The 27,411-nt window shown below is 40.5% G+C and overlaps 2 protein-coding genes across 4 annotated transcripts in view; one reads left to right on the forward strand and one right to left on the reverse strand.

The window, feature by feature from the left end:
- Positions 1 to 17,463, reverse strand: part of LOC144632709 (protein N-terminal asparagine amidohydrolase-like) — a 112,614-nt gene extending 95,151 nt beyond the window's left edge. The window contains exons 1-2 of the mRNA XM_078491418.1: positions 17,279 to 17,463; positions 7,809 to 7,911 (exon numbers count right to left, since the gene is read on the reverse strand). Coding sequence (XP_078347544.1) covers positions 7,809 to 7,911; positions 17,279 to 17,362 — 187 coding nt within the window. The 5' untranslated portion in view covers positions 17,363 to 17,463. The remainder of the gene's footprint in view (positions 1 to 7,808; positions 7,912 to 17,278) is intronic.
- A 95-nt stretch (positions 17,464 to 17,558) lies between these two features.
- Positions 17,559 to 27,411, forward strand: part of LOC144632682 (general transcription factor 3C polypeptide 4-like) — a 40,581-nt gene continuing 30,728 nt past the window's right edge. For 2 of the 3 annotated variants that reach the window (XM_078491378.1, XM_078491379.1), the window contains exons 1-3: positions 17,559 to 17,712; positions 21,487 to 21,707; positions 25,934 to 26,430. In XM_078491378.1, coding sequence (XP_078347504.1) covers positions 17,575 to 17,712; positions 21,487 to 21,707; positions 25,934 to 26,430 — 856 coding nt within the window. In that variant the 5' untranslated portion in view covers positions 17,559 to 17,574. The remainder of the gene's footprint in view (positions 17,713 to 21,486; positions 21,708 to 25,933; positions 26,431 to 27,411) is intronic. The other variant, XM_078491380.1, reaches the window with a different exon arrangement.

Raw genomic sequence — 27,411 nt, forward strand, 5'->3', positions numbered from 1 at the left:
ACTTGTGGCTCATTTCCGTGGAATAAACATGAAACAAACAATGCTTTTTCACTGGCGGGTTTCGATCCTTGTTTGTTTATCCTGCCATAAAATGTAAATTCGCACTGGGAACACATTTTTTATTTAGGGACCATTCATTATTTATGCCAGGGGGTGGGCTGGCAACATCCATCATCATGTAAAACAAAAGTTGTTGACCCCCTTCCAAGGAAAAGAAGAAAGGTCACGACCCCTCTACATGTAATGTGAAAAATAGATTGCCCCCCCCCCCTGCCCCACCTGCAAAAAATATTTAGCCTTTATTTAACAACTACTTATCGAAGTGGAGGTGGCTAGTGGGGATATTTTCCTCGCTGCTGGCCACCAACATCGAGGTTGTTATACCAAAATATTCAGATAAAATAATCCTAAAAGGATGATTTTTAACTCATCTATTCCTGTCAACGATTACAATTTTCCCGTTGCTAAGAGGTAAATAGCAAAGGATATCCCAAGTTTGAGTAGCCAGTCAGAGGGTGCCAACAACGCTATCCACTGTTTTAGTTCATACTAAAAATAGTTATTTACCAATCACTTGCAATCAGTGAGATAATATATTTATTGTTTTCTAAAAAATTCATCATGGAAAAAGAACTAGTGAAAGATCATATGCTTCATCTTGCTATAGAGGACAAAAAATCTTCACAGAAAGGACAGATTGAAAAATGGCAGCAGAGACAACAGAAAAGTTTCAAGAAATATACCTGTAACTGTGACACTCTGTGTCGCACTGCTTAATTCCAGAAACTAAAAATCCAAGAGCTGTAAAAGTATCTAACTCACTTTAATCTTCTGTTGAAAGGCAAGAGAGATAATAAAGTCTGACGGGTTATTGCACATGTCTAACAAACAAAAAGAAGCACTCTACACATAATCCCTAGACAAGACCCAGAAATGTTATCAGACAATGAATCTAGTGATTCTGGTGAAGATAGCAAAGAAAATGTTGTTGTGCATTACAGAAGTGCAGAGTACTTCAAGAGCAAGAACTATGCTGAGGAAAACAATGCAAAATCGCTAAACTCGATCTGGACGTAACATTGAGATATCATTTCATAATACCTTGACTATTTCCTGTATGAGCTTTAAACTGTTATGTATAAACTATATTATTTTAGAGACTCTTGACATTTTCCATTATCACAAAGCAACAATGAAATTACATGTACGTAAACACCCGCGTATAAGCCGCACCCGCAGTAAGCCGCCCCTGGTTTACAACTCAAATGTTGGAAAAAATTTTTTAAAGTAAATAAAAAGAAATTTTTTAATTTTTTTTTTTTTTTTTTTTTAAAAAAAAAGGACGCGAAATATGGGAAGGGGGGGAGAAAGAAAAGAAAAAAAAGGGGGGGGGGGGGAAAAAAAAAAGATTCGTATTTATCAAAAATAATAAAACAAAAATACACATAAAAACAGATAGCCTCCCCACTTTGTATGCAGATCTCCTGATGACCCCCCCTCTGAGTGTCCTGGATTTATCATGACCCACCCCCTATTCTTGTCGGCCCACTCCCTGGCATAAATAATGTATGGTCCCTTAGAGAAATTTTCTATTATCACCAACACTCTACAAGTGCGGATGGTTCATCGCGACATGACAAATGTAGTCCAAATTGGACATTTTAAATGCACCGCCGACAAAATTTGTCTCGGTGGAAATAGTGGACAAAATAAACATACATGCATTTTTATAAGCCGGGAGTCAGAAACAAATGTGTCCCAAAGTTGGATACGATATTTTGGTGGAGTTTTTTCTGCCTCGACTAACTCAACCGGCCAATCAAAGCCTACCGGTATATAAAAGGGAAATAGGAATACTAGTCCACAGAGAGAATTATAAGAATCTATTGCCACCACTCAACTCCACTACAATCTTCTCCGCTACAATCTTTACTTCACTGCTCTACTCTATTCTACTCTACTCTTCTCTACTTTATACTGCTGTACTCTACACCACTCTACTCTACTTCACCTCTACTCGACTCGACTCAACTACTACTCTACTCCACCTCTACTATACTTTACTCTACTCGACTCGACTCGACCTCCACTGGACTGGGCTGGACTCGACTCAACTCGACTTTTCTCCACTATACGTTATACTACTGTGCTCTACGCCACTCTACTCTACTCCATTCTACTATAGAATGAAAAGGTAGAGCCGTAAAACTGTAAAGTTTAGAATGAAAACGTGGGACCGTAGAAATGTACAGTTAAGAATGAAAACGTAGGGCCGTAAAAGCGTAAAGTTTAGAATAAAAACGTAGAGCCGTAGAAATGTACAGTTAAGGATGAAAACGTAAAGCCATAGAAGTGTAAAGTTTAGAATGAAAACGTACAGTTTAGTCGAGTGGAGAGTGGAGTAGTGTTAAGTGGAATCGAGTCGAGTAGAGCAGAGTCGAGTTGAGTCGAGTCGAGTAGAGTACAGTTGAGAAGAGTAGAGTGGAGAACAGTAGAGTTGAGTCAAGTGAAGTAGAGTCAAGTCGAGTCAAGTAGAGTATAGAGTAGAGTCGAGTCGAGTAGAGGTGATTCAAGTCAGTCGAGGCAGTAGAGTCGAGTCAAGTCTAGTTGAGTCGAGTAGCCTACAGTAGGGTAAACTTGAATGAAATATAGCAGAGTAGAGTCGAGTCGAGTAGAGCAGCATTCAGAAGAGTAGACTCGAATAAAGTATATTATACTAGAGTAGAGTACAGTAAAGTAGCGTAATAGTATAGTAGACTCGAATCGAGTATATTATATAAGAGTAGAGTACAGTAAATTAGCGTAATAGTATAGTAGACTCGAATCAAGTATATTATACTAGAGTAGAGTACAGTAAAGTAGCGTAATATTATAGTAGACTCGAATCAAGTATATTATACTAGAGTAGAGTACAGTAAAGTAGCGTAATAGTATAGTAGACTCGAATCAAGTATATTATACTAGAGTAGAGTACAGTAAAGTAGCCTAATAGTATAGTAGACTCAAATTAAGTATAGTAGACTAGAGCAAAGTAGAGTACAGTACAGTAGAGTACAGTTGAGTCGAGTGGAATAGAGACGAGAACAGTCGCATAAGCTTATATAAACGTACAGTAGCGTGGCGGAGACGAATAAAGAAGTGTTGAGAGTAGAGACCAGTCCAATCGACAATCGTAAAGTAGAGACGACTAGTTTATTGTTAGTAGAGTAGAGTAGAACAGAGTGTAATCTAGTAGAGACAAGTTCAGTCAAGTAACGTACATAGACCAAAATTTTCTATCCAATTTCGTGCCAGGCATAGTCAGAAATCTATATTTTAGTGGAATTATTATTTTTGTTCATTTTAGAAAATTAACCACCCCTAGGCCATGGCCTACCCCACAATTTGTACCTACCCGTAACTGCCCAAGAAGCCATTGCTTCAAATTCTATTAATCTCATAATGACAGCAGAAGATATCTTTAGTGGACCCAATGGTCATCAAATGGTTGCACGAGCTCTACTGGATCCAGCATCCACTGCCTCCTTTGTCACCGAAAGAGTCGTCCAACGCTCAAAGTTGTGCAAACAAAGGCAAGAAATCACCATCAATGGAATTGGAGATACCCAGTGCTCCACCCAAAGTAACTCTGTTGTTAACAAGAATTTAAGATCTACTCAAAGCTCCTCAGCACTGGACAATGTTCAAGCTATCGTTCTGCCTTCATTGACAAAATGTTTGCCTATCACAGCCCTTCCTATAGGGAACTGGCCACATCTATCTACTCTCAAGCTTGCTGATCCTGGATTCAATGTGTCAAAGCCTATTGATGTTCTCCTTGGTGTAGATGTGTACCATGACATCCTTAAGCCTGGGTTTATCCTTGGACCAAAAGGAACTCCAGCAGCCCAAGCAACCATGTTTGGAAGGGTCTTGTTTGGGAACACTAACACTCATCAATTGCCAGGCTTGAAGTCACAACACTACATGCGTCAACTTCGTTTCCAAGTTGGAGAAACTCTCCATAAATTTGGTTTTGGGGCCCCCTTTGGGTCTTTTTTTTCCTTTTTTGCCAAAAAAAAAATTACGAAGGGAAAAAGAGCCCTTTTTGTCTTCCTTCAGTCGAAACCAAGCAAGAAGCCATTTTACTTCATCATCAACTTCAAGACCTCTTTAACAGAGGAGGGTTCAAACTTCACAAATGGGACTCAAACTCGCCCAAAGAACTGAACTCAATCTCACCAGAGATTAGAAGCTCAAAGAGCACATTCAACCTTGGAAACTCTGACAACTTTGTCAAAACTCTTGGATTGGAATACAACTGTAGTCAAGATCACTTCAAATTATCTTCCATTGATTTATCTGCTAAAGAATCAAGTATTACCAAGCGCGAAGTTTTGTCTAATTCAGCAAAAATATTCGACCCCCTTGGTCTCATCTCGTGCGTCACAATTGTACCAAAGATAATCTTCCAGCGTCTCTGGGAGCGAGGCACCACATGGGATGAACCTCTTCCACCAGACATTCAGAGAGAGTGGTTGAATTTGAGAACACAACCCCCTGAAATCTCAGCCATCTGCATTCCACGCTGTTACACCCCAGTTGGCAGAGAAATTGTTGACCGACAATTAATAGGTTTTTCTGATGCCAGTGAGAAGGCTTACTGTGGTGTCGTCTACTTAAGAAGTTTTGACACGGCCGGCGGAGTCTACACCTCCCTTGTATATATGGCAAAAACATGTGTCGCTCCAATCAAGAAGGTTACCTTACCCCGTCTTGAACTTTGTGGAGCTCATTTGCTCTCACAACTCATGAAACATCTCCAAGAAATCTTGGCCATTCCAACCTGCAAGCTTTATGCCTTCACAGATAGTACCATTGTCCTTTACTGGATTTATCGAAGCAGCCAGCGATTCAAGACCTTTGAAGCAAACAGAATCGGAGAAATTCAAGAAAGTGTTCCCCCAGAAAAAATGGGCTTACATTGCCAGTGAAGAAAATCCAGCTGATGTTGGATCTCGTGGCCTTCTTCCAGGAGAAATCATTGATCACAAACTCTGGTGGAATGGTCCCAGTTGGTAAAAAGAAGATACTTCAAACTGGCAGTCCAAGATTTCTGCCCCTCCTTCTTTGGAGACGCTCTACAAGAGAAGCAAGTTTACAACTCAGAGAAAGAAAAGAAGTGACACTTCAAGTAACTACTGCTCCTGAGAAAGCCAAGCCTGTGATTGACATTGAAAGATACTCAAGTTTCATGTATCTCGTAAGAGTTACTGCCTGGGTATTCCGTGTTGTTACCCGCACTCATCTATTCAGCTCCACACCTCTGTCAGTAGCTGAACTATCAAAAGCTAAAATTTGGTTGTTCAAACAAGCACAAGCTAACATGTTCCCAGATGCAGTGGGTACACTCCAGAAGGGAAAGCCACTCCCTTTGTCTCATTCTCTGCAACCATTAAATCCATTTCTTGATGCAGATGGTTTGTTAAGAGTTGGTGGACGTCTCTCACAGTCCCAGAAAGCCTACCTTTCCTGCCATCCACTGATCCTCCATGGAAAGCACTACCTCGCATCACTGATTATACAGAGTGAACCCAAACGTCTGTGTCATGCTGGTCCAAAACTTACTTTAATAGAATCTCTTCAGATCTCTACCATATTGTTGGTGCACGCAGAGCTGTGCGCAAGTACACTGTCAAAACCAAAACCAGAATATTCATCCGTCCAATTGTAAAGCTATGCTTGCTGGCGGGCGTGTTTAAAACACGAAATGGCGAAATGGCGAAACGGCGAAATGGCGAAATGATACTGAAGATAAAAGCCAAAGTTGTACAATATTACCGTTCTACTGGAATCTTCATATGTTGCTAAATTTATTCTTGTAGGTAAGTCCCGAAAAATAAAAGAAACTGCAATCACAAATTCTCCGTCACGGCATACTAACTATGGTCACGGAGTCCCGTCACGAACCTATGAGTAATTTGGATTCCAGTGTCTCTTTGTTAACAAGGCGCTGTTTGATACGCCTAGGACATTCTTGATCGAAATGTCGGCGTCTTTTCAACATCGGATGAAAATGGTTTGTTTATCTCGTATTTACCACCGAGCAGCGGCTGTGAAGTAAGGCTTTGAGCTCCAACATTCACATGACACCCTGACATGAAATAGATTATCAAAACCGAACCTACTTCGCGATGAAGTTTATACACAATACAAGTGGCAAACGTACTTTGCACAGAAACGGAGTGACGTTTGATGTCTATATCAGTTCTTAAATACAAGGCAAGCTTTGTAGTGCAGTGCAGATACTGATAGGCAACTTGGCAAGTACTAAATGAAAAAAAAAGATATCCTGGTTTGCTGAGACATTTCAGTAATATGTTAATTTGGCGTTGTGACAAGTATTCATTATATTCCTGGGCCAGAACATTGAAATGTTCCCTAGAAATAATTCAGTCTAGACATGTAAACAGAACTGCCTTGAAGTTCAAAGGGAAACCAAACTATATTATATATGGGTATTTATCTTATCATTTCGCCATTTCATCATTTCGTCATTTCGCTGTTTCGCCATTTCGTGTTTTAAACACGCCCCTTGCTGGCACCATCCGAGGGTGCTCAGTAAAGACTTTGCACTTAAGCAACTTAAGCTAACATAATGATTCAACTCAAAGAACCAAATGAACTGAAAGGAACATTTTCAAGTAACTTCATTAAACACTATTGAGTATGCTTACATTTTGTCTTGATTATATCAAGGCCGGCGGAATGGACACGCTTGACTTGTTTAGCTCATTAACATATTAACATAATTTTTATTTGTCATGCGCAGTTTGTTCTCGTTAGATTGACCTCGTGGTCATTGAACTTGTCGCGTTTTCAACACGTTTTTTTTAAATGCAAGATTTGTAGTGTACGGTCTCATAGAAGTCAAAGAAATACAGTGTACGGTCTCAAAGAAGTCTTACAAATACAGTCCCTTAAGAACAAGGCTCATCTATGGGCCTAAAAGAAATTAATGTGACAAAATTGTGTTCAGATAAAATTCATTTACTCAGATGATGAGATGCTCAGGAATGCGATGACATGCATTAACCTTTTTAGTTTGATAAGCAAAGCGATGTGACCAAACTGTCACATGTATCTTTACTTCTGGATGCCTCTGAAAATTATATTTTAAACATTCAACGAAAAAAATGAGTTTTGATTGTTTATCATTTCCCTGCATCCTCGATGTCACATCCCCAGTTGTACCTTTCCCTGATTCCCACGTCCTGGAGTTCCAGGCTACATTCTTTGTCCCAAACACACGTCCTTGCATCCCAGTCCCCAGGTCCTTGTCCTACTTTAGGTCACAGCCCATCTTCTTTTAAATATTTCTCCTCCAAGGAACACATAAATGTGATTGCTAGTTAGGGCTCCAAGTTTGCTCATACAGTTGTTCTCACAGTCAAACCGGGAGAGTTGCATGATCACTCACTGCTACTTTCAGGAGTTCAACAAGTTGTTCTTTATCAGATCATACATGTATGAAGGCTAAAATCTTATTATACCAGTTGTTTGAAAAGGATTTGTTAACTACGATAACAATTGGGTGTTTTTGTTGACTGTGTTTTAGGAAGCTAAGGTCATATAAGTGCATGTGTAGTATAACATTTTTGGGGCAGGGTGTTATCACCTCATATCTAATGCATGCTCTTGAAATAATAATACTGTAAATGATTCAAAATACATTCATGTAAACATTACAAGAAAAATAGAGAGAAGATATTTATGTGGACAGTAATCAATAAAATAATAGAGACTTGTCCTTTCAAGTAGAAACTTACCATCATCTTGTGCCACAGTAGCAAATTCCCTTTGTGTCACATAGAGCAAGGCACTTCTTCCAACTCTTCTGACTGGTTTCTTACAAAATTTTTCAGCACTCTCCTGAAAGAGGCAAAAGTGAGAGAGATAGCAGGAGAGTTGATTTTCTACAAACTGCTACACATAATTTATGATTAACACAAAGTACAGCTATATAGGGAGGCACGCCCAGGGGGGAGGTACTCCAGCTTGTAAATGATGGGGACGATCGAATGGAGGCAAAACTCAGGAACCCAAAAAATCCCTAGTAAGTCTTCCGACATTACCCAAAAAAATCCCTGGACCAAAATTAACCCCCCCCCCCCAAAAAAAAAAAAATCCCTTGTCAAATTACCCCTAAATTGCCAGGAGGGGCTGTATAAGACAAAGAAAATCATAAAAAATTGAACGCTCGTGTTTGTTTATACATCATGAATACCATAAATACGCAAAGGGCATGCCAAGGCACTTTAGTTCTTGTTTTATACCCCAAAAAATTCCCTATTTAAATCAAGTCACCCAAAAAAATACTTGCCAAATTTTCCAACCCAAAAAAATCCTGGAATCGAATATTTCAAACCCAAAAAAATCCTTTGATCATCCCTGTCATTTAAAAGCCGGAGTACCCCCCTGGGGAGGCACGGTGGCCTAATGACATAATATAATATGCGAGCCAGTAAGCCAGAAATCCCAAATCCCTAACCGCAAGCTACCTAAACTGGCTAACCAGAGTACTATTTGGGGTAACCGAAGTGCTATGTAGGCTAACCAATGTGTTATTTAGGCTAACCTGAATGGCCCTAATCCCAATAATGTGCCAGTGAGTTTTACTTCAGTCAAAACTTCCAGACTTCCACACTACCAGACAGCCAGACTTCCAAACTTCCAGACTTCCAAACTTCCAGATTTTCACACTACAAGACTTCCAAACTTCCAGGCTTTAACACTACCAGACTTCCAAACTTCCAGACTACCAGACTACCAGACTTCCACACTACCAGACTTCCACACTACCAGACTTCTACACTACCAGACTTCCACACTACCAGACTTCTACCCTACCAGACTTCCACACTACCAGACTTCTACACTACCAGACTTCTACACTACCAGACTTCCACACTACCAGACTTCTACACTACCAGACTTCCACACTACCAGACGTCTACACTACCAGACTTCTACACTACCAGACTTCTACACTTCCACACTACCAGACTTCTACACTACCAGACTTCCACACTACCAGACTTCTACACTACCAGCCTTCTACACTACCAGACTTCCACACTACCAGACTTCCACACTACCAGACTTCTACACTTCCACACTACCAGACTTCCACACTACCAGACTTCCACACTACCAGACTTCTACACTACCAGACTTCTACCCTACCAGACTTCCACACTACCAGACTTCTACACTACCAGACTTCTACACTACCAGACTTCCACACTACCAGACTTCTACACTACCAGACTTCCACACTACCAGACGTCTACACTACCAGACTTCTACACTACCAGACTTCTACACTTCCACACTACCAGACTTCTACACTACCAGACTTCCACACTACCAGACTTCTACACTACCAGCCTTCTACACTACCAGACTTCCACACTACCAGACTTCCACACTACCAGACTTCTACACTTCCACACTACCAGACTTCCACACTACCAGACTTCCACACTACCAGACTTCTACACTACCAGCCTTCTACACTACCAGACTTCCACACTACCAGACTTCTACACTACCAGACTTCCACACTACCAGACTTCTACACTTCCACACTACCAGACTTCTACACTACCAGACTTCTACACTACCAGACTTCTACACTTCCAGACTTCTACACTACCAGACTTCTACACTTCCAGACTTCTACACTACCAGACTTCTACACTTCCAGACTTCCACACTACCAGACTTCTACACTACCAGACTTCCCCACTACCAGACTTCCACACTTCCACACTACCAGACTTCTACACTTCCACACTACCAGACTTCCACACTACCAGACTTCCACACTACCAGACTTCTACACTACCAGCCTTCTACACTACCAGACTTCCACACTACCAGACTTCTACACTACCAGACTTCCACACTACCAGACTTCTACACTTCCACACTACCAGACTTCCACACTACCAGACTTCCACACTACCAGACTTCTACACTACCAGACTTCTACACTACCAGACTTCCACACTACCAGACTTCTACACTACCAGACTTCCACACTACCAGACTTCTACACTTCCACACTACCAGACTTCTACACTACCAGACTTCTACACTACCAGACTTCTACACTTCCAGACTTCTACACTACCAGACTTCTACACTTCCAGACTTCTACACTACCAGACTTCTACACTTCCAGACTTCTACACTACCAGACTTCTACACTACCAGACTTCCACACTACCAGACTTCCACACTTCCACACTACCAGACTTCTACACTTCCACACTACCAGACTTCCACACTACCAGACTTCCACACTACCAGACTTCTACACTACCAGCCTTCTACACTACCAGACTTCCACACTACCAGACTTCTACACTACCAGACTTCCACACTACCAGACTTCTACACTTCCACACTACCAGACTTCTACACTACCAGACTTCTACACTACCAGACTTCTACACTTCCAGACTTCTACACTACCAGACTTCTACACTTCCAGACTTCTACACTACCAGACTTCTACACTACCAGACTTCCACACTACCAGACTTCTACACTTCCACACTACCAGACTTCTACACTACCAGACTTCTACACTACCAGACTTCTACACTACCAGACTTCTACACTACCAGACTTCTACACTTCCAGACTTCCACACTACCAGACTTCCACACTACCAGACTTCTACACTACCAGACTTCTACACTACCAGACTTCCACACTACCAGACTTCTACACTACCAGACTTCTACACTACCACACTTCTACACTACCAGACTTCCACACTACCACACTTCCAGATTTTCACACTACCAGACTTCCAAACTTCCAGGCTTTCACACTACCAGACTTCCAAACTTCCAGACTACCAGACTTCCACACTACCAGACTTCCACACTACCAGACTTCTACACTACCAGACTTCTACACTACCAGACTTCTACACTACCAGACTTCCAAACTTCCAGACTACCAGACTTCCACACTACCAGACTTCCACACTACCAGACTTCTACACTACCAGACTTCTACACTTCCAGACTTCTACACTACCAGACTTCCACACTACCAGACTTCTACACTACCAGACTTCTAAACTACCAGACTTCCACACTACCAGACTTCTACACTACCAGACTTCTACACTACCAGACTTTCACACTACCAGACTTCCACACTACCAGACTTCTACACTACCAGACTTCTACACTTCCAGACTTCTACACTACCAGACTTCTACACTTCCAGACTTCTACACTACCAGACTTCTACACTTCCAGACTTCCACACTACCAGACTTCCACACTACAAGACTTCTACACTACCAGACTTCTACACTACCAGACTTCCACACTACCACACTGCTACACTACCACACTTCTACACTACCAGACTTCCACACTACCACACTTCCAGATTTTCACACTACCAGACTTCCAAACTTCCAGGCTTTCACACTACCAGACTTCCAAACTTCCAGACTACCAGACTTCCACACTACCAGACTTCCACACTACCAGACTTCTACACTACCAGACTTCTACACTACCAGACTTCTACACTACCAGACTTCTACACTATCAGACTTCTACACTACCAGACTTCTACATCTACACTATCAGACTTCTACACTACCAGACTTCTACACTACCAGACTTCCACACTACCAGACTTCTACACTACCAGACTTCTACACTACCAGACTTCCACACTATCAGACTTCTACACTACCAGACTTCTACACTTCCAGACTTCTACACTTCCAGACTTCCACACTACCAGACTTCCACACTACCAGACTTCTACACTACCAGACTTCTACACTACCAGACTTCTACACTACCAGACTTCCACACTTCCAGACTTCCACACTACCAGACTTCCACACTACCAGACTTCTACACTTCCAGACTTCTACACTACCAGACTTCTACACTACCAGACTTCAACACTACCAGACTTCTACACTACCAGACTTCTACACTTCCAGACTTCTACACTACCAGACTTCTACACTACCGGACTTCTACACTACCAGACTTCCACACTACCAGACTTCTACACTACCACACTTCTACACTATCAGACTTCCACACTACCAGACTACTACACTACCAGACTTCTACACTACCAGACTTCCACACTACCAGACTTCTACACTACCAGACTTCCACACTACCAGACTTCTACACTACCAGACTTCTACACTACCAGACTTCCACACTACCAGACTTCTACACTACCAGACTTCCACACTACCAGACTTCTACACTACCAGACTTTTACACTACCAGACTTCCACACTACCAGACTTCTACACTGCCAGACTTCTACACTACCAGACTTCTACACTACAAGACTTCTACACTACCAGACTTCCACACTACCAGACTTCTACACTACCAGAATTCTACACTACAAGACTTCTACACTACCAGACTTCTACACTACCAGATTTCTACACTACCAGACTTCCACACTATCAGACTTCTACACTTCCAGACTTCTACACTACCAGACTTCTACACTTCCAGACTTCTACACTTCCAGACTTCCACACTACCAGACTTCCAGGCTTTCACACTACCAGACTTCCAAACTTCTAGACTTCCACACTACCAGACTTCCACACTTCCAAACTTCCACACTTCCACACTACCAGACTTCAACACTAACAGACTTCTACACTACCAGACTTCTACACTTCCAGACTTCTACACTACCAGACTTCTACACTACCGGACTTCTACACTACCAGACTTCTACACTACCACACTTCTACACTACCAGACTTCCACACTACCAGACTTCTACACTACGAGACTTCTACACTACCAGACTTCCACACTACCAGACTTCTACACTACCACACTTCTACACTACCAGACTTCCACACTACCAGACTTCTATACTACCATACTTCTACACTACCAGACTTCCACACTACCAAACTTCTACACTACCAGACTTCCACACTACCAGACTTCTACACTACCAGACTTCTACACTACCAGACTTCCACACTACCAGACTTCTACACTACCAGACTTCTAAACTACCAGACTTCCACACTACCAGACTTCTACACTACCAGACTTCCACACTACCAGACTTCTACACTACCAGACTTTTACACTACCAGACTTCCACACTACCAGACTTCTACACCACCAGACTTCTACACTACCAGACTTCTACACTACAAGACTTCTACACTACCAGACTTCCACACTACCAGACTTCTACACTACCAGACTTCTACACTACAAGACTTCTACACTACCAGACTTCTACACTACCAGATTTCTACACTACCAGACTTCCACACTATCAGACTTCTACACTTCCAGACTACCAGACTTCTACACTACCAGACTTTCTCCACACTTCCAGACTTCCACACTTCCAAACTTCCAGAATTCCACACTACCAGACTTCTACACTACCAGACTTCCAAACTTCCAGACTTCCACACTACCAGACTTCCACACTTCCAGACTTCCACACTACCAAACTTCCAAGCTTCCACACTTCCAGACTTCCACACTACCAGACTTCTGCACTACCAGACTTCCAAACTTCCAGACTTCTACACTACCAGACTTCCAGACTTCCAGACTTCCAAACTTCCACACTTCCAGACTTCCACACTACCAGACTTCCACACTACCAAACTTCCAAGCTTCCACACTTCCAGACTTCCACACTACCAGACTTCTGCACTACCAGACTTCCAAACTTCCAGACTTCTACACTACCAGACTTCCAGACTTCCAGACTTCCAAACTTCCACACTTCCAGACTTCCACACTACCAGACTTCCACACTACCAAACTTCCAAGCTTCCACACTTCCAGACTTCCACACTACCAGACTTCTGCACTACCAGACTTCCAAACTTCCAGACTTCTACACTACCACACTTCCAGATTTCCAGACTTCCAAACTTCCACACTTCCAGACTTCCACACTACCAGACTTCCAGACTTCCAAACTTCCAGACTTCCACACTTCCAGACTTCCACACTACCAGACTTGCAAATTTCCAGACTTCCAGACTTCCACAGTACCAGACTTCTACACTACCAGACTTCCAAACTTCCAGACTTCCACACTTCCAAACTACCAGACTTGCAAACTTCCAGACTTCCACACTTCCAGACTTCCACACTTCCAGATTTCTACACTACCAGACTTCCAAACTTCCAGACTTCCACACTACCAGACTTCCACTCCCCGGGGGTGGAACTTGAAAAAGTTTTGTATGGGGAGGCTCCGCCCGGAGATCCAACCCCTTACCCTTTTATATACCATTTTTAGGCGGTGACGCAACGCCTATATGCTGTGGCCCGTGGACGGGCAATGTTACGATTACTCCAACCGAGTAGCACTGGGAACTAGGCACTTTGTTGTTTACTCAGTTTTGGTACGCCATCTTTGATTGTCATGAGTACTGAATCAACTTTAAGAGCATCCATCGGCAAAACGCGTTTGATTTCTAACGTACAGTTAAACAGAGTTTTGGGTTCAAGGGAGAATGATGTACTGGATAATTGTGAGCTCGCTTAAAGAACTTTTCTACCGAAGTCGGCATACGTGATGGCAGACTAACTTGACTGATGTTGAATTTGACGAGTGAAGGCCGGTTAGTGTCATAACTTTTGAAACCTTTCCAAAACGGAGACCGATGGCAGCAGTATCTTGATTAGATTGCAAAGGTGAGCTATCTGAAATCTTTGTTTGCTTAACCTTTGACGTGCATTGTTGTCGATAATATTTAAGTTTAAGTTAATTTTCTTTTCTTTTCCCTTCGCGACTCGCCATCTTCATTTTACTGCTTTTGATAATATTTATTCGGGTATTTATCTCAAGCCATTAAAAACAAAACAGTGACGGTATCCGTATTCCTATTTGTACGAGAAGCCAGAATTAAGAATTAAGAAATTAAGAAAGAACTTCTACCCTATTTCTAGTAAGCGGTGTTGACTTCATTACATTTCAGACCATTTCAATACGGTAGTGTCACACAATCTTCAGTATCGACTAGGTGTGGAAATCAATCCTGGGCCTTTCTGTTGCTAAATGACGAAGTTCATAATTAATTTAATGTATTTATCTTATCATACTGTAAGTTTGTAATGTATTGCATTGGAGGTTCGTTTTGTAGTCAAGGCAAATAAAAATTAAAATGAATAAGAAAAATGCAATTTCTGGGATCATTGTAAAGCGTCATCGCCTGTGCATGCATGTATGCGTGCCGGTTATTATAGAAAAGGTACCCCCTTTTGTATACCTTTTATTGCACCCCTTTTTTCGACGTTTTTGCTTGTTTACAAGCTAAAGTAGGAGAATAGGGGTTATGTGGACAAAATTTGGAACCACATATTTGTATCTCTCAAGGGACTTTTTTAATTTCTCAAGGGACTGTTTTAATTTCTCAAGGGATTACTTTCCGCTGTGGGTGATCACTTGCGATCTCGTGGAAAAAACGTGACTTGTCACATTTACAAATGTTATATAACAATTTTAAAAGTGACATGTCAGCTTTCTTATCTTAACGCACGTGTGTCTGAATGGCGATCTATAAAAAGCGTCGCACAAACAATGGATTGCGTAACTAAAACACGAATAAATAATCACTAGCACTTACATTGTTTAAAAATTACAAACGTCAAAAATAAACCATACCAAAGAACTCGCTCTTTTCAAAGATATTATATTGAAGTTAAAACAAATGCAAGAGATGGGGGCTTCTTTTAGCTTTAGGAGCGGTTAAAAATTAGGCCAAATTTGGTCGCTACATGCAAGCACCATTCTATTTCGTCATCAGCCTAGGTCGTTAGGGACGTGACCTCGCGTTGACAGCAATGTTGCATGAATCGGCTTTACAACATACGATCGTATCTACGCAGTTCGAGTGGAATTTCAGTCAAAGACAGCAAAATTCTTTCGTATTTCATCTTCAAATATAATTCGAAAGCATTCACTGTATATATGGCTTTTGTTTAATCCTGGGTCTTGATATCCGACCCTCGCAGAGCCTAGACAAAACGCAGCTTGAGTGTAACCATTTGTTTACGCCGCAATTATATGCGCAATGTTTTCTCCGACAGTAGTCGGAAATATCCGTATTTTTTTTTCGTGCTTTTTCATGGAGCAATCGTAACGATACGGCCTTGAACACATTGAACAGCGGTCTACCTATAACAATTCAAATATGGCGTCGCAAAAACAAAGCGTCGAACGCATATTTTGCTGTTTCATTTGCTAATTTCGCTGCCGTAATCGACTGCCTCGAAAGGTCCTTGCAATTTTAAAGTATAGAATTGTCAGATCTCGGTGAAATTTGCACTGTTTATTTGTGTAATGTTAAGGAATATGTGTATAAATACCCGGCGCGGACGAGCCATTTTTGACAAAAAATTATATGGCTGCATTTCCTCCGCGAAGATAGGAAATTGTTAAACTAAACTACAAAGAAACTGTAATGATAAGTTCGAAGAACAATGCACAGGATAAACCTTTGACTCATACTTCATGCAAAAACGTCGGTATCTCAAAGAGACTTTGATTATATACCTACACGACATCACATTTACCAAAAACGGGAAGTATTCTTGTCATTTTTATGTAGCACTTAATAAATTAAGACGATACAGCCAAAGTTGTGTCTGGTCGCAATATTTAATGTAAGGGCCTTTTAAAATATCATTATGGCAGATTTCCCTACCCTTTCATATACCTAAATTTGTGAAATTCCTACCCTTTTATATACCTGGAGCCTGAAAAAGGTACCCCTTTCGGGCGGAGCCTCCCCGTATAGGCCACTGTAGGGAGTACCCCCCCCCCCTGGGTTCCACACTACCAGACTTCCACACTACCAGACTTCCACACTTCCAAACTTCCACACTACCAGACTTCCACACTTCCAAACTTCCACACTACCAACTTCCACACTTCCAAACTTCCACACTTCCAGACTTCCATAATGCTACATAATTATGCGCTAGTACATAATTACAGTGGTAAATTGTGTAAAGTTTTAAAATTCCATTCTGATGACGTGTTCTCACAGTGCTCTTCTACCCAAAGTAAAACTTCCAGAATGCTACATAATTATGCACTAGTACATAATTACAGTGGTAACTTGTGTAAATTATGCGATATCGTAAATTCCATTCTGATGACGTGTTCTGTGCTCTTCTATCCGAACGGCATTACCATTGTAACTTACCTTAAAATGTTCATGTTTGTTAGCAAAATCTGCAAAAGAATGGAGTCGTGAGTCCTCAACCTTGCCATGTATTATCAAAGGCATGTTCAGTCTGGAGAAAGATACTGTTCGAGATCTAGCCTGGAATCTCCTGCTGTTGAGGATCCGTTGAGCTGTTCGAGTTGTTATAATTTCGCTGTTGTCCGCTGTTCCCGCTGTTCGCTGTTGTTGATGTTGAGCGGCGGAATGTGCCTGCGGATTTCTGCGGATTGACGTTTGAGTTATGCGCGTTTGTCAAACGATATGTGCGCGGTAAGATGGCGGACAACTGCACTCGCGAGAAAAAGACACTGGAGACCGTAAAACTGGGCTGCTTACCATCATATCCTGGAGCTATATCGTGGTCTTTAGACGACCGGATATCTGTAATAACTGACCAATGTGTTTATATAATGGTATCCTTTTAATGTTTTGAAGCGTAAAAGCACTTACCGGTAGTCATATTTGCACACACAAGTCACTTCCTTAGATAGTGTTGGACATCAATGCTGCTTTCATGTGTATGCCTCGGTGTAAGCCGTTATTTCAAGGTGTCTTTTTTCGTTTTCTTTCCTTGCTTACAACATTAACGCTGGTGTGATTTTCACCGAGGATGAGCCAGGCAGCTCAAAATCTCGATCACAGTATGTTCAGTAATAATGTGGCCCTTGGACCCTTTAGACTGCAAAACAGTCGTTGGAAAAGCGCTTATCGAAGGCGCGAAGCTCTGAACGTTGAGGCGCGAAGGATCGTCCCGCGAGCCTCGCACGAGAAAAAACGACTGTCGGCTTTTCATACAATGAAATCGTTCCGACCAGGGGGCCAAGTAAGTGTTAAAAAGTTCAACGAGTTTTGTTCAAAATTTTGGTCCAATTTTGCGTTTAAAAGGTACAAAACGTACCCGCTTAAAAATAGAAGTCTGTTTATATTCATCAACTGGATAAAACAACACCAAAGAAACCCGCCTCGCGACCATGAAGTAAGCAAAAAGACGCATCAGCGTCGGACTATTGCAGATTATGTGCCTTCGAATTCCTAAGCGGCGATGAAGCTGCATTAGGCAGTGTACAGCGAGCATACACTCTTTGCCAAGACAAACGGTTGGAATATGCGGCTTTTGCCAGAGGCCTTTGAAAGCACAAAAAAAACCTCCCTTACCTTTTATTGAACAGCTTCCTTTTAATCTGATTTCAAAACAAAACCCAAATCGTTTGCAAGCGCATCCAATTCAATGTCTTCCATTTCGTCCGCGCCCGGAAGACAGAGATTCCAACCCTCCCGATTTGATCGGAAGTCTCCCGATTTAATGCGTTGCCTCCCGCTCTCCCGATTTATATCAGGTTCTCCCGATTTATCATGAAATTCTGAAAACAAGAGAAAAATTGCTAATTTTTAATCTTTTTGCGATCTGAGTGTAGCAAAAGTAAAGAAAAGTACCAAAAATGTTTGTGAAAAGAATAAAGACCTCATAGAATAACTCAGAAATTATGTCAAAAATGCCGGAAATGGCACTTGAGAGAACCTAAATTTGCAAAATTTCCTGGTGGAACATGCTTCCATACCCCCCTAGAGGCGCACACCTTCAGTGCTAAAAATACTCCCTTTTTTCCTTCAAAAAGGGTTGGAATCTCTGGGAAGAGCATGTTCTACTGTCAAATTGGTGCGGAGTCAAAATGCTTTGACGAGGTGCAAAAAAGTTTTTGTTGACAGGTAATGTCATAATTGACCAATGGGAATTTTCTGTTCCTGGGAGAACAGGAAATGCGAAACAAATTAAATGTTTGGAAAGCCGACAGTCGTATCTTTTAGCGTCTCTCCACAGTCTCACTCACAGTTTTGACATTGACTCAAAAGATATGACTGTTTTGCAGTCAATTGGACCTTGGTATCTTACCTAAATCAAAGCTTGATGGGCTGAAAAATTCCTGAAGATAGATTTTATACCCCGCTTTATAACTACAAAATGGCAATGACCTAACTATAAAAATATTTTTTGTGTAATTCAGAAAACAGTGACCGTGCTCACGGGTGAAATGTGGTCCTTTCATATCTACTAGTCATGTCAACAACCTTAAAATTATTGTGAATTGCGATAATTTTCGAAACAAGAACAAAATTTTAGCAATATTTATTCTGTTCTTTAATATTTTTGACATTTTAAAGCCCCATTTACACGCGCTAAAAATTGGCATGACACGGCAAATTTTTGGCACTGTGACCAAGCCATTTTGGCACGGCACTACCCATTTACACAACCAAAACAAAAAAGGTTTTCCTTCTAGGCACGGTTCCAATTTGTATATCGGCACCCCTACTTTCCATCAATTTTCTTCCTTCTGAGAAATGGTACAAAAATGTTTTGCTGCGATTGTTCATCTTGCTTTCAGTGCAAAACGCGAATTTTATTGACTAGGAACGAGTTGTCGACAATTCAACATATTTTAAAAATAGTGTTCAAGGGCAAAACAAATCGACATCTGAAAGAAGCTGTCGAGATCAGGGGAAGAGGAAAGAAAAATAACTGGCTCTTTACAATAATGGCAGATGTGGCTTTCACACAACGATTTTTTTTTTGAGAGCAAGAGCTTTCTCTTATTTTCTTCCTCGGTGGCATCCCCATCCCCCAGAACGTCTCTTTTTCAAACTATGTTTGCCGACCACATTACCAAAATCCTGGAGGTAGTCTCAGCACCCCTTAAAAATTGGGCACTGGTGCCACATTACATTTGGGACTGGTACTTTACACGTTAATTATTTGGATTGGCATGCCCAAAATTGTCAGCACGGTGCCAAAACTTTGCTGTACCATGCCAATTTTTTTGTGCATGTAAATGAGGTCTAAACTTCAGTCTGACTGGAAGTCGTTGTGAGGTGTAAGCTAATGATGGGCCAATATTTGATACCAAATATTCGATACACCGATATTAATTTTTGACAATTTTGAAAAGTATCGATACTTACGTTTTATTTCACAAAAGAATCACAGAGTTTACCACCGCTTGCATTGATATGCGAATTCAGAAATCAAACTACCCATGGAAATGTTTCCAAGATTTTCATCAATTGAAATTTGGAGCAATTTGAGGCCATGTTCATGCTGGCAGAAGACTACAGAAATGTAGTGAATTTTAACTTGTTACACAGCAAACACATTTTAAAGATGTTAAGAAATTGAAGTTTACAGTGCGACGCGCCTTACCGTGGCCACCCAACAAACTTTTTTACAAGTGTGCTTTCGCAATATTATTATTTGTTTGACGAACACGCCTTCTTGCAAAGTTGAATACGATCAAATGGATGCTTGTTACATGTATTGTATTTATCAACAAAACGCCGTGAAAACATAAAATATTACAAGATGACACTTGTAAAAAGTTTGTTGGGTGGCCACACTAAGGCGCGTCGCACTGTAAAAATTTCAATTTCAAGTCTTTTCCATTTGTAAACGGGATAAAACTGATCAGTTTGAAGATCTTAATTTAATTGGCACACAATTTGCAATGAGGCTGTATATTTTTTTCTCAAAGAAATAAATACACTGAAAGCAATTCTCACCCAAAGTACCGCATGTCATTCCTGACACAAGAAAATGGCACTAATTTTGCGTCTTATGGCAAATGTAATGTTTACTGAATAAACCCTAACATTGTCTTTACATATTCCTTGTCTGTTTTGGTTTTGTTTTTCATCCATATTTTCTTGGGAATTGAGTAATTTGCATGCAAAACTGAAATCTGAGCCGTCGGCATGCTAGATTACTGGAAAGAATCTAAACTGAGCTGTTTTAAATTTCAGTTTTAATTTTAAGTTTTACAATGTAGAAATGCAACTATCTCTTTTGCGTTCCAAACCTTTTTTATCCATCGGGTGTTGCAATAAAAACACGGTAATTAAACCTCATTTGTTGCTCACAGTTTTTTAACATTTTTAGTGATCTCCAACACCATGTGGTATATCTCCTCACCCCCACCATCTCCCTACATGGAACCATTAGTATTTTAAATATTTAAATCATGATTTCATCTTTGAATAAAGGGGGTTCAGATGGGGGTCCAGAAGGTTCCAGTAGGGGTCCAAAAGAGGGTCCACATTTTGTACAGACCCTACAATCAGTAGTGCTTGTACATGAAACCTGTTTCATTCTGTACCTGCAATTTACATGTATATATATACTTAACAATTTGCAATAGACACCTGTGTTATCTCCTGCAAAGTTTGGTGTCAATGTGGAAAGAACAAGTATTGTTTGCAAAAAGCCTTTAGTACTGGATGTTGCTGTTGATAAGAAACAAATTACCAATGTTGAATCCTTACAATGGCGTATGGATCCCAATGTCAACACCTCTCTACTTTGTTTCACTGGCTTTCAAAAAGTTGCATGGTCACCCTTAAACTGCGACACCAATGGCAGGTAAAATGTCTTGTAATACATTGTTGTGGGCTGATTTGTCCTTGGCATCAGCCTATGTGCAGACTACTGTCAGTAGCTTTTTTTACAAGTTCAAACCAAAGTTCAAACATTTATTCAGTCAATATGATTGCCATTACCTTTATTACATACTTCTGATGTTGCTAAGTGGTTCATCAACTAGTATGCGGGAGGACATGAGATCAAGTCCCCCCAGGCAAATTTTTTCTTTTAAACTATTTGTCACATTACAGGCTTGAAATACTCAAGGAGGAAAAGGGCTTAAACAAGATTGAACAAACCCATGCTTCAAAGCCTGCCAGTAAGGTGTCTGGGAAAGCCAAGAAAACTACTTCATGTAACATCTCCCTTTTTTAGTGCAGAATGCACTTAAAGAATGGTGTGATCTTTTATAGTTGATTAAGGTCGCGGGGGACACCTTAACTCATCATTATGCATTTATTTAAAGCGTATGCACGAAGTGCAACAACTGACATCGACAACTTTACGAGATATTCATGACTGGATAAAAATATGGGTGCGCGTGTTTCTTTGATATTTTAACAAATTTTAAACAACACTTGGCATTATACGTTTATATAGATTGTAGGAAGTCTATGAGCTAATTTTTATTCAATTTGTTTTTGTTTCTGCAACTCAGAGTAATCATAATAATATTCGGCATAAACAATCGTGTCCTTCATAAAAACGCATTGTTTTCACCATAAAAGCGTGGAATATAATTACCATAATTACATCTCTCCTTTGGAAACTGATCGTGTTTTGGTCGGGACACCTTCGGAAATCTCAAAGTTTGGACTTTTCCGACAATTTTGTGGTAGAGAATACAGTGCGGATACAGACCTTCGTGACTTGCCACTGCAGATAGGTAAACTATGGATATTGTAGTGTGTCATAACAGAGGCGGAATTTTAAAAGAGCTCTTTTAGAAAGAGGTAGAAGGCATTAAATGAAAAATTGCGCATTTAAACCGCCATTACTTGCTGGCAAATTTTAAATTAAAAAATCCGCTTCTGTTATGACACTCTAGAGATATTGACTGATTAGTTTTTGACAAGATCACAGTCTGCTGTGTCCTACTCATTCCGCAAACTCTGCCACAAAATCATGTTCTTCCCAATTTGGTTCTAACGTGGCTATTACATGTACATCGCCGTTAAGTACAATCTACCAAAAATAAGATGACATACATAATGTTTCATCATTTCTTTATGTCTCTGTAAAATTTGAGCTTAATCGCACCCATAACAGCCGAGAAATAAGCGTTTTAAAAGATGCAGGTCAAGCAAAATTTTGCTTCATGAATTTATTCATGCTGTAGGTATCCCCCGCGACCTTAAGTACATGTAATTATTATCAATTAATTAATTACGTATTAATATAAGTCATTAATTAAAAGGCTGTGGGCAACATATAATACATGTAGTGTTATATGAAATGAATAGTTTTAAAATGAGTTTTTGCGTTGGGTGTCCACTCCCTATTACTGTGGGGGAATTGTGTCCCTTGCACTGCAGGCTCCACAATTCGTGTCAGAGAAGTGCACCCATTGGCTGCACTTTAACCCACAGTAAGCCTCTTGCCCACTGGAGACAGGTCCGGAGAAATATCCATGCCAGGGTGGCTACCCCGGATACCACATGATCTGTACTCCCCCAGGGGGCTCCCCCTCCTGGTTCCCACAATCCCTCGGGACTGTGGGATGTGGGCCTCACCCCTGGTGGCAGATCCGGAACATTTAACCCAGGGTGGCTACCCCCGGTACCACCTGATCTGTACTCCCCACAGGAGGGCCCCCCTCTTGGGCCCCTAGAACCAAGTCACGCTTCCCTGCCACCCTTATTTTACCCACAATGATTGTGTCATTGTCACTTGTGTATTACTGTAGCAGCAACTCAACCATCCCTTGAAAAGAGGATCATTAATGAATAGTTTTAAAATGATTTAAACATTAATTTTGGTTGGCTTTTGAATTTCATTTTCATTTACTGGTCAAAAATTAGGATGTGTGCACTTTGCATGTGTAAATACACTCTGTATGGTACAGTCAAGTCTCTCTAATACAGACACCTTTGGGACCAGCCTCAAATGTTTGTCTTTGAAAGGTGTCTGCCTAATAACGAGTCAAGGTAATATGACATCAGTAATTCTGTGAAACTAAAGCAGAATGGCTTTGCACAGTGAATACACGTCTGTTTTAAGTCTTTACAGCAAGGCGCCCAAAAGTGTGACCACTTATAAATTATTCACATTCTTTCGTGCAGATTTAATCCAATCAAAAGCCGTGGATAGCTTGCAGTTGAATTCTGATTGGATTAAATCTGCACGAAAGAATGTAAATAAATTAAAAGTGGTCACACTTTTGGGTGCCTTGCTGTAAAGTTGCTTTATGGGACAAAACTAATTTTAGAACCTTGACCCATTAATTTTGTTCATGCCTCTGAAAAGTAAACAGTACATGCATGCAGAACAGAACAGAACCAAACCAGCACAAATGGCAGAAATCCTACTGGCAATAGAGGATTTGGTCTTCTGTACAGATCCACCTACATGTACGTGTACCTCTGAAGAGATGAATGTAGCCATCAAGGCAATGAAGAGTGGAAAGGCGGGTGGAGCAGATAGTGTGACACCAGAAATGCCCAAGGCTGAAGAAACCGAAACACCATGCATTTTGACGGACACATACAGAAAGGAAAGTGAACAGAATCCTGACATGTGCAAGACGGGACTCATTGTCAAAATTAGTTGCCTAAGAAAGGTGACTTTGGAGAATGCAACAGCTGGAGAGGCATTACGTTGCCCCCTATTACCAGCAAGGCCTTTAGCAAGATCATCCATGCAAGACTTGCAACTGCCATAGTGGAGCACATCAGACAGGAACAGGCAGGCTTTTGCCCTCGTAGCCTATGCTTTGAATGCATTTTCATCCTGAGAATTGTAAATCCTAGAGCAAAGTCAGGAATGGAACATGTACCACTCTGAATGCCGACATCATTGATCTGGAGAAGGCATTTGACAGCATTCACTGGGATTCCTTATGGAAGATCTTGAGGCACTATGGAACCCCAGCCAAAGCTGGTGAATGTAATCAAGATGCTTCACAATGACTGCAAGTCCCAGGTGATCTGCAACACAGTGCTGACAAACACCTGACCAACAGCATGAAACAGGGCTGCATTCTTTCACCATTCATGTTTATCCTGGGAATCAATTGGATCATGAAGCAAGTGACTAGAAACAGAAGACGAGGGATCAGATGGCTGCTAACTACATGTAGTATCTTGGAACACCTTGACTATGTGGAAGATATTGTGGTGCTGTTTCATCACATTGCAAAGTTGAACAAGACTAACAAAAAAATCAAATTCCCTTGTTGAAGCAAAAGTTGAGAGAACACTTCTTAGTGCTGAAAACTGACCACTAGTAACTTTGCTCTATGTTGATACAAAGTTTCAAAGTATTATTCATCAAAAAACACAAGTTTCTCAAATGTCCGTTGACGGTCCTTCTTAGAGAGGTGTCCAACTTATAGGGACTTCAGTTAAAAAAATGGCAGGGACCATCAGATCACCAGTTGTCGGTCTCATGGATGTGTCTGTCTTATTTTGGTTTCTGTTAAGTGAAAGTTGACTGCCTATTGTAAAAGGGAGAAGTTCTGTTGCATTCCAATAAAGTGGCTTCTGAACTTCCGCATGGTCTTTGCATAAAACACTGCAATTTCTTCAATCAGCAGACTAACTTTCAGTTACAACTTTCACTTCACACACTACTGCTGCTAATGAATCTGTTTCTTGCATTTCTTCATTTTGACACCATGTTTATCACATTTAAGGTTTGAAATACTCAAGGAGGCAGGTGACACAAACAATATTGAATGAGCCATGCATACAGTTCATATGTAAATAACCTGTACATCCCTTGTGGATCCTCTCTTGTTATCCACTAAGGTCACTGCAGTCAGGGACTATTAACTTGTTCCTTAGTTGGGTTTCAAACAGAGTTACATGTATAACCTTTCCCTACCTAGTTTATACCTTGAAAGAAAATTTTGAGTTCCTATGTCGTTAATCACGTAAATCTGTTCACATCTTCAGCTGCAATGTTGATCTTTGTCCGCTTCATATACACAGATTTTTTCTGTTAGACAGTGGAAGTTTCACTTTACATACAATTTTAATTTATTTATTTCCTGTTTTTCATCTCAGATGTGTTATAGCAGCGCTCTTTACAGAGTATCAACTTTGCATATACTTACCTCCAACACTTGGTAGGAAATGGAAAGAAGCTATTGATGTATCACAAGTACTTAACAGTTATCTTGCACAAAACAATTTTGTGTTAAGCCAGGATGTGATGCAAGAAAACACTCAAAAGGACTATGTTCAACCTGGTACAAACAAAGGAATATCACTCAATAGCAAATATTCTCTCTTCAAGCAACGTACACAAATCCTTGCATTTACTTGCTTGCATTGGTTTTCACAAATTTACCACACTGGAGGAACCATTTTTGAGGGTAATACAAGTGAAAATAAGAAGTTTGCAGTGTTGGCAACAGGAAACCAAAGTGGTTTTTTGATGTTTTGGAGAGTGACCATACCAGTTATCTTGAATTCAGCAACAGTTAAACTTGTTGGATTCCTGAACACCCAGCAATCATGGCCTTGTTCCCTATCATGGCAGGAAATGAGGGACAACCAAGGTATTATTATACATATATAATTATATACAATGTAGATACTCTTATATTAAACCAGTTTTAAACTTTTTACATTGGCTACCGGTCAAATTTAGGAAAGATTTTAAAAGTTATTTTATTTGAATTTAAAGCAATTTATGGGCTTGCCCCAAAATATATATTATGTGAACTGTTTACCATTAAACATAGCAACTTACATGTATGTGATTATGCCTATTGGTTTTTGACCAAGCATTAGGTCCAGATGACAGGATATTGGCCAAGTTCTTTTTTGTGTGTTGAGGTCCATAAACATGCAAAAAAAGAAGAAGGAAACCTATATCCTGCTTGTTGACTGAACAAGCTTGGTCAATAAAAGGATTTATTATTATGACTTTTTTAACACTGAAAAGGAAGCCATGGCCAGTTGCATGCACAGTCAATGGTGCACGGTAAATCATTTCATTAGAGTGAATTCGTGTAACCCGTTTTTTTATATGTTAATGATTCGCATAATATTCTAATGTTTATGTACAATAAATCAATACACGAGTAGTCAGAAAACCTCAAAGAAATTACTTTAATAGTTATACAGAAAATAAGTATAAACAAGAAGCTAGTATCTTTCTTTTAGCACTTCAAGAACATGTTCAACCTAAATCGAGAAATTAGCCGTCTGGTTCAAAATACAAAGGATTTAGTTATTTCACGTTGTTGTTTTTCAGAAGACGGGAAAGAAATTTGCCAAGAGTAATAGAACACGTGCACAGCTATTTTCCTGCTCATTAAACCTTTTGTTTGCTAAACAAAAGTTGTTTGTCGTGATTTTCTTTATGCGATGTTGAATATAAAATGTTTACCGGTATCTAAAATCGCAAGACAATTCAAAGCATGATAAATTTTAATCCTCGTTATCTATTTTGGTTTTTACATATTGGTAAATGCTTGAATTTTAACCTGACTTCCACATGCAAATAATACTTATGATTTGTCCGCAATTTTCTG

The sequence above is a fragment of the Oculina patagonica genome, chromosome 12, assembly GCF_052425735.1.
Source record: "Oculina patagonica isolate OP01 chromosome 12, crgOcupat, whole genome shotgun sequence".
NCBI classification, from domain to species: domain Eukaryota; kingdom Metazoa; phylum Cnidaria; class Anthozoa; order Scleractinia; family Oculinidae; genus Oculina; species Oculina patagonica.